This window comes from Sardina pilchardus, chromosome 16 (genome assembly GCF_963854185.1).
Source record: "Sardina pilchardus chromosome 16, fSarPil1.1, whole genome shotgun sequence".
In the NCBI taxonomy this organism is placed as follows: Eukaryota; Metazoa; Chordata; class Actinopteri; order Clupeiformes; family Clupeidae; genus Sardina; species Sardina pilchardus.
Genome location: NC_085009.1, coordinates 17,392,438 through 17,404,578, shown reverse-complemented (window position 1 = coordinate 17,404,578; position 12,141 = coordinate 17,392,438). Strand labels below are relative to the sequence as shown.

Genomic DNA, 12,141 nt, shown 5'->3' with positions numbered 1-12,141 from the left:
TGTATTTTTCTATGTATATCTGAAATTATGACCAGATTGAGAATCAGAGAATTAACACAGATGGAGAATCATTTTTTGGCAATAGACAAGGAAGGAGGGCGGTACTCATGATGGCAAAAACAGGTTTAGACTTTCAATTGGTCGCTTCAGTCATGTGAAAACTCAACCGGTTAATATAAAGAAAGGATCCCTTGGTGCACTTTCTTTGTCACTTCAATCAAAATGAAAGGCAGCATTGTCCTTGGATTTTTGTGCACAATTGTCTGTGAAGGTATTTCTGATCATGACTACCTCCTGGTTTAATTGTTTTTATCTTTGTGTATTCCAGAATTTCTGTAGATTGTAGAGTGTAATAAAACATTTTTTTTGTAAAATACTGTGTTTAGTTAAAAATGTAAGTTTCACTTCTCGATCTGTATGTTGTCAGTGGCGGCACTCTCTTGCTACTTCTGCGAACCTGATATCACCCAGAAATGCAACAACAGCGTGCCCTGCACAGGAACATGTGCCAGTGTAACTGAGGCATTGTATAAAGGTCAGATGAAGACATTAATTAATTTATTTGTTCACTAATTAATTAATTAATTAATTAATTAATTAAACTGATGTTTATTCAGGGGAAAACATTATGCCATGACATTACTGTACATTGCCTTTACTAGGCCTAATACAATATCCTGACTGCCACTGTGGTGACACGGTTCTTTTCACTGATACATGTAACGACCCTTCTTTTTCAGGCGTCACTCAGTGATGATTGAATAAATGGCTCGAAACGGGAATTCTTCTGGTGTTTTTATTGCCCTCTGCATTCACAAATAAAACAATAAATCCATTGAGATAAGATGAGCTGCGACTGCAATCCAAATCTCCAGCAGACTAAAGTTCTGACTGGCTAGCATTACCTACTGTATGCTAGAATACAGACACAAGAATGCATAGCCTGTTCAACTAACGTAAACACATAGAAATAGAATAACATACAGAGCGGGCATCTTACACCTAGTGATCGTATAGTTTCTTTTGTTTTCTCACCACACAACAAACATTAACAGTATAATCAACGTACCTGCATTCACAAATAAAACAATAAATCCATTGAGATAAGATGAGCTGCGACTGCAATCCAAATCTACAGTAGAAACGTAAAGGGAAGTCACGAAATTGCAAGTGTTTTTCTCCATAAAGCTAGTCAACATAACGTGGCTGCCGCCAAAAACATGTAGCATACAATGGCTCGATTGAATACAATCTAAATACAACACTCTAGCATCACTTGCAGATATATTCTGTTAATACAACTTATGCAAATACTTATTTTCTAACCAGTATGAAAGACAGACAAGATATTTTATTAAAACACAAAATTATTCACGGAGCACTCTCCATGTACAGCTTACCTCCAGCAGACTAAAGTTCTGACTGGAGTACGGGAAGCGCAAGAGTTCAAAACATTGAAATGCAATAGAATGAAAATACAGTTGCAGCCGCAATGCCTCATCACTAAACTCTTGTGAATGGGTACAACATATAAAAACCTTTTTAGCATGTCAAAACCAGTGTGTATAAAAATAGGAAATGCAATAACATATATCGTAATTTTAAGAGAATTCACATATCTAAATAAGGTTATATTCAACTCTGTTACACCCACCCCCACTGAATTCTAGACAAAATTACACACCTTCCTCAACACTACACCCAAAACTCATCAAATGTCAAGGAACCACAGTACACACTTTAAGTCTGACCATTCAAAAAGGTATCCCTTAAAGATGCAGTGGACAGAGAGCAACGCCAATCTCTCCAACCAACCACCGGAAGCAGAATGCCTTACACATTCTGCATGTGCCCAAAACAATCAATGCATACATCATGAGGTATAGACGTCAACACTACATTATACCATACTTAGAAAAAAAAAAAAAAGACTTAGGCCCTGAGTGCTTGAACAACAGAGCTGCAGACAGTCTGAACATTCTGCTGCAACCTCTTAGTGATATCTTGTGTAGATATAGTATAAAGAAGCCTGTTGACTGGTCTACTAACACGACCCAGACGTGTAGTCTTTTGTGGGGCAGGCCCAGACAACTCAGTGTGTACATCAGTGGGTGCAGCGCCAGAAGTAACTACAGAAGCTATGTTGTGGTCACTAACAGTCAAGGTATCTTGAGCTACAGTCTCGTCAGGGTGAGTCGGGTAAGAGGGTCCAGAGCACAAATCTGATGCTTTATCAGTCAACACGTCGGTCGAATCAGCAAGTGGATCACTGAAAGTCCCCTCAAGAGAGTCAGGTGGGTGACCTGGTGTACTCAAATGGCTGACCCACTCTCTAGTTCTCCCTTCAGCAACAGGTAACCCTGGCAAGACATCTGAACTTGGACTCTCCATATTAGAGCTGGGCAGACAGCCATCCAAAACATTCACAGGCTCAGAAACACTCTGGACATCCTCCACACTATGTTGAGATTCCTGGTGGACAGACACTTGATCTTCCGTCTGCTTAGATGAAGTTGGGTCTGAAGCCATGGAATGGACATCAAGGGCAGAGGACAAGACAGAGGACACTGACGGAGAAGAATGTGGCACACCTTGGACAGGAAGAAAGTTGACCAGCATGAGCAGATTACGATGAACCACCCGCTCGCTTCCTGTGACAGTGTTCTGTATTTTGTACGTGTGTGTTTTGCCATTCTTATCTGTCACAGTGTAAACAGTTGGCTCCCATCGGTCAGCAACTTTTCTCTTTCCCCTTTCTTTCTTATTTGCCACAAGTACGCGGTCCCCAATCTCAATTGTTGCTCCTTTCACCTTCCTATTATACAGTCTCGTCTGTCTGCTCTGTTCTTTAGTCGCATGTTCCTGAGCGATCAGCATGGCTTCTTTCAAATCCTCAGAGAGCTTTGTGACGTATTTGTCAAAATTGGTAACATCAGGGTCAGTCAAAACATTTCCAAACAGGACGTCTACTGGAAGACGTGGCACCCTTCCAAACATCAAGAAAAATGGTGCATATCCTGTTGTTTCATGAGAGGTGCAATTATACATAAACGTTAGAGTTAGCAAACGTCTAGGCCAGTCAAGCTTAGCTTCAGGAGGAAGAGCTCTGATCATGTTGCCAAGTGTTCGATTAAAGCGTTCAACGCTGCCATTCCCCATTGGGTGGTAAGGGGTAGTGTGTGATTTTCGAACACCCGACAACTTCAGAAGCTCAGCGATCAATTCACTTTCGAAGCTAGGGCCCTGGTCACTGTGTATTCTCTCAGGAAACCCGTATACACAGAAATACTTCTCCCAGAGGACTCTTGCAACCTGCTTGGCTGACTGATCTCTGCAGGCAAAGGCCTGGGCCAGTCTGGTAAAGTGATCTGTCATTACTAAAACATCCACAGACTTATTGTGGGAATCCTCAGCTGACCAAAAGTCGATGCATACGAGTTGCAAGGGTCTGGTGGTGACAATACTTTCTAGAGGAGCTCTTCCATCAGGCTCAACTACTTTGCTTACAATACAACGCTGGCAATGGCGGACATATTCTCTCACATCTCTGTCCATATGCAACCAAAAAAATCTTTGTCTAGCAATGTTCTGGACTCCTGGACTGACCTTGATGGCCTGCGCTGTCGTGCACTCCTTTCAAGACATCAGCTTTCAGGCAGTCAGGAACTACAAACTGGTGGCGCCTTGTCTTGGAAATCTGATCACGAGAAACTCTGTACAGGATGTCATCACTCAAGACAAACTTTTCCCAATGTTTCAGCAGTTTTAAAACATGACCCGACTCATGCGCCTTCTCACGTCTGGATGGTCTCCGACTCCTTTCAACAAAAAAACGGATCCGAGACAAGATCCTATCCTGAAGCTGTGCGTCTCGAAGATCTCCCAAAGAGTGAACAGGCAGACAGGGCAAAACATCAGGGACAAGCTGGGGTAAGTGACTCACTAGAGCTGTTGCACGAGTCCGTGTTCCAGAAACCCACTCGGTGTGCGACTGTATTACAGCCGAAACTTCCTGAGCAGTCAATGACAGGGGTGACATTTGAAGGGACTGGGCATGGCTAACCATAACATGGTCCTGTTTCTCTCTCGCCACAGATTGACCGTTTGATGCTCTAAATGTCTGGTGGACCCCTGCGTCGGACACAACACTCGCTTCTCTGATGAGTTCACTCAACGGTTCATGGACAAGTCGATAACCAACACTCTTGCAAAAAGGTACACGACTGAGAGCGTCAGCAACGACATTCCGTGCGCCTGGCACATATCTGATGTCAAAGTTGTAACAGGCCAATTTTGACACCCACCGCTGCTCGCAACAGTCAAGTTTAGGCTTAGTCATTATGTGTGTTAGTGGGTTATTGTCTGTCCACACAGTAAAGTCATGGCCCTTCAGCCAGTGACTAAATTTCTCACAGACTGCCCACTTGAGAGCGAGAAACTCTAGTCGATGGGCCGGATAGTTCTTTTGTGATCGAGTTAAAGACTTACTAGCAAATGCTATTGGTCTAGCCACCATGTCACCCTCCCCTAGTTGTGATAAAACAGCCCCAAGGCCATCCAAGGAGGCATCGGTAGACAGCAAAAAGGGCTGACTGAAGTCTGGATGAGCCAAAACAACTGAATCAATGAGGGCTTGTTTGAGCTCCTCAAATGCAAGATTGTGATCAACAGTCCAGTCTGCTGGTTTGAGCTTGCGGCTCACCATAACACGTTTTGCCTGTCTGCCTTTTTTCTGTCTCTGACCCGCCAGCAGTGAAAACAAGGGCTTAGCCAGGGCTGAATAACCCGGGATGAAGTGTTGATAAAAGTTCAGCATACCAAGAAAGGATCGAGTACGCTTCTCAGACGGGGTCACTCCATCAGTCTCCATCAAGTCAGTCACAGTCATGTTGCATATACTCTCAACTTTACTTGGGTCCGTAGAAACTCCATACTCATCAATTATATGGCCAAGGAATTTGACTGACTTCTTCAGAAAGTAGCATTTCTTGGGTGCCAATTTCAAGTTGTGGTCCCGAAGTCTGCTAAATACCATTTCCAAGCGATCTAAGGCAGTCCTTTCGTCTGGTGCAAACACCAAAATGTCATCCAAGTAGCACAACAGACTGAGGAAATTCTGATCACCAAAAATGGCAGTCATCATACTCATAAAGCTCCCTGGACTGTTACAGAGACCCTGTGGTAACCTGTTGTACTCATATAGCCCCATTGGCGTAGTGAACGCTGAGTACTTTCTATCATCCTCATGTAGTGGCATGTTGTAAAAGCCTGAAGTCAGGTCCATGGTGCTAAAGAGGGAATTGCCTCCCAGCGCAGCTAGGCAATCTGCCTGATGAGGCAAAGGGTGAGCGTCCTTCAAAGTCCTCTTGTTTAACCATCTGAAATCCGTGCACACACGCAAATCACCGTTCTTTTTCCAGATAAGAACCAATGGAGAGGCATATTCACTTGTTGATTTTCGAATGATCTCTTTTTCCTCCATTTCATTTAGAACATGACGTAGTTTCTGATACTGGCTTGGTGGTACACGTCTGAAAGGAAGTCTAAATGGCTTTTGGTCGATCAAGTGAATTCTGTGGACAAACCCCTCTGCTTTGCCACAATCAAGGTGATTGCGCGAGAAGACATCCTCATAGCGAGCAATGAGGTCAACCAACTTGCTTTTACAATCTGCAGACGCATCACAACAACTGATGTCTAAGTCACTGAGACCAATGGACTTTAACTTTTCAGCACATTGCACACCATGACGGACAGAACCAGCAGCAGGTACAGCTGAAGACTTTTGGTGATTGCTGATCAAGTCCAGGTCTTCTAAAGCAACGCAGGGCACCAGATCAGCAAGCTTAGCATTACGTCTCAAAAGTATGGGCTTCTCAGACACATTCATCAATTTCAAGGGGACCCATCCGTCCGACCACAAGGGTGTCACAACCCTAGCAACCATGAGCCCTTTCGGAGCAGAGCGTGCTGACGTAGGCTCTGTCATCACAGCACTACCGGGAGACACATGAGCAGACTTTGCCAGCTTTCCCCACAGGAGATACTCACAGCCAGGTTCAAGGAGAGTGGCTGAATTACATCGTACTGTACCTATCTTGTCAGGCATGTCAGCGCCTTTCCACCTGTTTAAGCCGGCCAACATGGAAAGAAAATGCTCAACTTCTGTGTTAGCTGATGAGGGCGCAGAGACTGCCGCCCAGTACTCACTGTACTTCTTTGACACACGAAGCACATGTTTTATCACATTAGTCCCAAGAATTAAGTCATCATGTTGTCCCTCAACTACTATCGTTGGCACTATTATTTTGCAATCATAAACTTCCATGTGGAGGTTAAAAGCAGACTTTGGGTTCACTCGGCTACCCCCCACCCCAATAAGAGTAACATCAGTAGAAAATCTATCAACTTCACTCACCGCACCAGCAGAAAGCAGAGAACATATAGCGGTCCCACTGATCGTGCATGCCATTGAGCCACTATCTAGCATGGCACCTAAAGTGATCTTGTCCCCAACCCTTACTCGTGTGTAAAATAAGCTGTCATGGCCTCCAACAATCTGAGTATTTTGATACACGATACTGACAGGTGGAACTTGTGAAAACACATCAGCAGATTCTGCATCAGGAAAGTAGGAGGAATCTTTTTGACCTGTACTGCCCCCCACCGAATACAGGTCAGTTAGTGTCCCGATGTTGGGCCAAGCTGTGGTGGGGAACCGTTTGGGCAGTGCTGCTTGGAGTGACCAGGGGCTAGGCATTTGAAGCAAAGACGGTCAGATCTGCAATGAGACAGGGTGGAGTGATTACCGTCTCTGCACACCTTACATGGTGGAGAACTGAAGGAGTTGGGACGTCTCTGGCGACGCTCAGCGCTGGGTTGATCCACCCTGGCCAGAACCCGCTCAAGCATGCTCATCATGCGACCAAGAACGCCTTCTTCAGGCTGCCAAGTGCTCTGTGATGGCGGAACTCGCTGTGGGCGCTGAACGTGCTGCTGGACACAAGCAGAGACTGAAGGTGAGGTAGAAGGCTTCAAAGACATCGCACAGGAACATGAACAAGATGAATGGGGGTCCTCCCCATGACATTCAGCGGCCGCACAAGCACGCGACTCATCGTCAAGGACAGCAGCAGGATGACTTTTCAGTTGAGGAGCACCGTAAGACCCAGCAGATGCCCTCATTTCTCTTTGGTATTCATCTATCCTAAGCTGGATGTCTCTGGAAGTCCACTCACTAACAGGCTTACATTTAAAAATGGAAGAGAGTTGTGAATCAGGACAGTGCTTAGCGAACATTTGCGCCACCTCTCCACCAATGTTCTCCATCCTCCTACCTTGACGGCGTAGGCCCTCATCAGCCGTGTCTGCTGCTTTGTTTAGTCTGATCCAATAATCAACTGGATTTTCTTTTGGCCTGGGCAGTGTGGTATAAAAGTCTTGCAAAGGAAGCGACGATGAGGACTGACTGAAATATCGCATCAGAATGTCATATATGAGGTCTGGATTTTGCTTTACATCTAGTGTGTCATCACTTCTCAGAGCCACAGTCACAACATCTCTGGCCTTTCCTAGCAGTCTGCCTTGAATCTCCTCTGCCTGTTCAGCTTTTGTATACGACTGTTTTCTCATGTGGGCTTTCGTCATGTCAATCCATTCCCGGACAGAGTATTTGTCAAAATTATTTCCCCTAAACACTACAGGGTCACGTTCAGCCTTTACATGTACAATCACTGGAGATGAGTCGTGCTGTGTGTTGTGTGTGTTCTGTGTGCTGTGCGTGCTATGTGTCAAAACAGTCACTGGTTTATCAGTCATTGGTGTACCGTATGCAGTATCACGGTCAGTAAGTCCAGCTGACATGAGTCTGGCTACAATGGAGTCACCTATTTGTTCTCCTAACTGGCCCACCATATCAGTCAGGTGTTGTATGGCAATGTTGTCACTAACAGGTGTAGAGGTAGGTGCATCCCCCTTCAAAAACTGCTCACTAGGAGACCAGCCCGGGCTCAAACCATACCCCCTGCTCCTGACATTATTAGAGCATGTTTGAGGACCACATGCACCCTCACTCCCAAAACCACTTGACATTATGCCACCATCCAGGTCACTAGAACGAAAGCCCCTGCCCCTGCCTATGGTGTAGCCCTTAACTCCATTCTCACTATCTGTCCCTTCCATGTTATTTGGAAAATATGAGCAAAATTCGAAATTTCGAAAAAAAAAAATATATATATAACGCTTAGCCTAAAGATAATGTAGTTTAGCAAGATTACACTGAATAGAAATGAAGCTTAACCATTTAAACGTAGAATGCAACCTCTACAAGCCATACATAATCACCACAAAATCAGACAACATTCACCGCACAGCAGCCCTCGGCGATCTGCTTGAAGCTGATCCAGACGATCCTGAAGTGGTCACGGCACCAGTGTAACGACCCTTCTTTTTCAGGCGTCACTCAGTGATGATTGAATAAATGGCTCGAAACGGGAATTCTTCTGGTGTTTTTATTGCCCTCTGCATTCACAAATAAAACAATAAATCCATTGAGATAAGATGAGCTGCGACTGCAATCCAAATCTCCAGCAGACTAAAGTTCTGACTGGCTAGCATTACCTACTGTATGCTAGAATACAGACACAAGAATGCATAGCCTGTTCAACTAACGTAAACACATAGAAATAGAATAACATACAGAGCGGGCATCTTACACCTAGTGATCGTATAGTTTCTTTTGTTTTCTCACCACACAACAAACATTAACAGTATAATCAACGTACCTGCATTCACAAATAAAACAATAAATCCATTGAGATAAGATGAGCTGCGACTGCAATCCAAATCTACAGTAGAAACGTAAAGGGAAGTCACGAAATTGCAAGTGTTTTTCTCCATAAAGCTAGTCAACATAACGTGGCTGCCGCCAAAAACATGTAGCATACAATGGCTCGATTGAATACAATCTAAATACAACACTCTAGCATCACTTGCAGATATATTCTGTTAATACAACTTATGCAAATACTTATTTTCTAACCAGTATGAAAGACAGACAAGATATTTTATTAAAACACAAAATTATTCACGGAGCACTCTCCATGTACAGCTTACCTCCAGCAGACTAAAGTTCTGACTGGAGTACGGGAAGCGCAAGAGTTCAAAACATTGAAATGCAATACAATGAAAATACAGTTGCAGCCGCAATGCCTCATCACTAAACTCTTGTGAATGGGTACAACATATAAAAAACCTTTTTAGCATGTCAAAACCAGTGTGTATAAAAATAGGAAATGCAATAACATATATCGTAATTTTAAGAGTATTCACATATCTAAATAAGGTTATATTCAACTCTGTTACATACAGTAGGCATTACAGAATTAGTGACCAATTCAAAGTGCTGCCTCCAGACGGATCACTGCATCTCTGGCTCGATAAACCTTGGAGTTCTTAAGAGGACATTCAATGTCCAATGCTGTGGAAACAACCATTGCAATACTCGAAGCATTCCAGGTACATTTAATACCATATTGTTCAGTATTTAATGTCTTGTGTAATGTCAGCAGTAACAACTAATTTGTGTGTGTGTGTGTGTGTGTGTGTGTGTGTGTGTTCGCTTATTCCAGAGTTTAACACAGATAATACTCCCAATGGGAAAAAGTGTTACACATGTGATGACAATGACTGCACAAAAACGATGTCTTGTGTTGGAGATGAGGACCGTTGCATTAAAACAACAAGTGAGTTTGTTTCCCCTTCAAGTCCATCCATTTTGATTGTGTTTCAGTCCACATTTTCAGCCATGTGCTAACTATTCATTAGCCTACAGTTGGGTCAGAAGAGCACGAAATGATTATGAAAGGATGTGCCTCCAGCAGTATCTGCAATGACAGCGCAACTGGTCTGATAGGCGCTGAGATGGAGTGCTGTGAGGGGAACCTGTGCAACAGCCCCAAGGGTCTGAAGGGACAGATTGCCCTTATCCTGCTGGGGTCTCTCCTCTCTGTTGTGATCGTCATTCTGAGTGGTGTGCTTTTAGGACTTCATCTCAGATCACAGGCCAAGTGTAACTACTGTTCCACAAGCTCCATAGCAATGTCTGACATAGATAATGTCTGACATGAATATTTGCTCATACTTTATTTTGTTAAGTTGTAGGGTGAGATAAGGTAAATTGGGACATCAGGTAAAATGGGACAAAGTTGGTTTTAGACCTTTATCTCTTTAAATATTAGCTGCCAATCAGAAAACATGTCATTATATTGTCACTACATATGTCCTTTACCAAATAAAATCATTTTGATTGGTCTAAAGTATCACAAATGGGAGGTGCCAAGATTAAAAACATCAGTGGACCCAATAATTGCAAGGAAAGCCCCATGGCAAGCCGATTCTGTCTTAATGATCATAAGGATATTGTAGTTGAAACAAAAACAATATTATACAAAACTCTCATGAAATGTATGCTATTTCATGAGAGGTTTAAATTAATATCAAAACTTTTGGGCTATGTCCTTTACTTTTTAAGGAAAATGAATTTTAGTGACTTTGGTGTGCATCAGGCAAATTGGGACAAAAAAATCAGCTAAAATGGGACACTTTTACATTACATTTGCCATTAGCGTTAAGGTGTTAGCATATTAGCCGCATATTAGCCTTTTCACACTCAAAGTAGGCCCATACACTCACACACACTTACACACACTTGCACGCTTGTGCTTGTGCACACACGCACCCACACACACACACATCTGAACACTATCATTAAATGATTAAAAAATACAAATAAACATTGTCATTATTCTACAATTTGTTGCACATTTTTCAATTCTAAACTGACTGTCCCATTTTACCTGACCGAGTGTCCCATTTTACCTGAACACTTTCTTGGTCTGAGGTATGGTGTCTTGTGGTCTTTGAAGGTTAATATCTTTAAAAATATTATATTTGGAAGCATATTTCCTGCACAGAAATGTTGCTAAGACTCATATGAAGTGATAAAAGTCTTCACTTTCACCCTGTTTGGCATTTTAAATAGTTTTATTTGTGATCTACCAAAAAGTGTCCCAATTTACCTTATCTCACCCTACACTTTAAATTTAAATATACATTTTAAGTATAGTTGTTTGTAGAATTGTAAATTACGGTGGCGTATTGCTGTCACACTAGAAATAAATAAAAGGCTCAGTATCAGGTAATTACGTGAAAGTTTCAAGTAATTACGTGAAAGTTTCTTGTTATAACAAGATCTTTTTCACGTTTTAACAAGATATGTTTCATGTTATTACATGAAATTATCACGTTATTTCGTGATAATGATATTTTCACGTTATAACGTGAAAATATCATGTTATTTCAAGATATGATATTTTCACGTTTTTACAAGATATGTATCACGTTATTACTTGAAATTATCACGTTATTTCATGATAATGAAACTAAACAGAAGGAGGGGCAAGAAAGGCTGGTTACTACGGCTCACGAGTCAATCAAATTCTATGTTAATATCGGTTTATGGCGATTTTCCAGTTATTAAACTTGTGGATGATATTGTTATAAATGCAAACACCCGAGCATTGTCCAGAATATTGTAGTGAACGGTGTTTACTGGCTACGACGGCTGTGCCCCCACTGAACAAATTGAATGATCGACTGATTGATTGAGGAGTGGTACACCTGCAGCTTGTCGACTGTGGATGATTATCAGGGATAAAGAGTTGCGAGTTGGGGCGTGCGAGAGGGAGCTCGGGCTGGTGTGAGTCGCGTGGCCAGCCGGAGCGTTTGGCTACTTGTGGACTCTATCGCTACTGTGGATTACCTGAACTCTGTGGGCTAGCTGTGGCAACTGGGACTCCACGAACTAACAGGCCTGTGTGTGTGTGTGTGTGTGTTCGTGTGTGTGCGGGCATAGCTAGCCCCAGGACGGGGTTAATGGCCAGTCCCTTCCCCTAGCATAGCCTAACTACGCCATAGAGAGGGCTGTTTTAGGTGGGTTGTGTGCGGTTGAATGCAGGGTGGGTGCATTCGAAAGGTTGGGTGGTGTGTGTCAACTTTAAATAAATTGTAAAACGTGACTCCCTGTCTACGGAGCCCGTGAAGGGTCAGGTGTGTGAATATTTTTGAGTGCACTTTTGTGTT

General features: G+C 43.0%; 1 protein-coding gene across 1 annotated transcript; it reads left to right on the top strand.

The window, feature by feature from the left end:
* The first annotated feature begins 217 nt into the window (after nucleotides 1-217).
* LOC134059477 (phospholipase A2 inhibitor and Ly6/PLAUR domain-containing protein-like) lies at nucleotides 218-10,154 on the top strand. The gene is made up of 5 exons (XM_062515907.1): nucleotides 218-271; nucleotides 428-535; nucleotides 9,370-9,516; nucleotides 9,630-9,743; nucleotides 9,833-10,154. The coding sequence occupies exons 1-5, from the start codon at nucleotides 223-225 to the stop codon at nucleotides 10,120-10,122; spliced, it is 708 nt and encodes a 235-aa protein (XP_062371891.1). The 5' UTR covers nucleotides 218-222; the 3' UTR covers nucleotides 10,123-10,154.
* Nucleotides 10,155-12,141: the final 1,987 nt, after the last annotated feature.

Bases quoted from the DNA above. Each gene is read 5' to 3' on its own strand.
- LOC134059477 (XM_062515907.1), top strand. From the start codon at position 223: ATGAAAGGCAGCATTGTCCTTGGATTTTTGTGCACAATTGTCTGTGAA. The intron at 272-427 runs GTATTTCTGATC...GTATGTTGTCAG, and splicing joins GTGCACAATTGTCTGTGAAG to TGGCGGCACTCTCTTGCTAC. The intron at 536-9,369 runs GTCAGATGAAGA...TGTTACATACAG, and splicing joins AACTGAGGCATTGTATAAAG to TAGGCATTACAGAATTAGTG.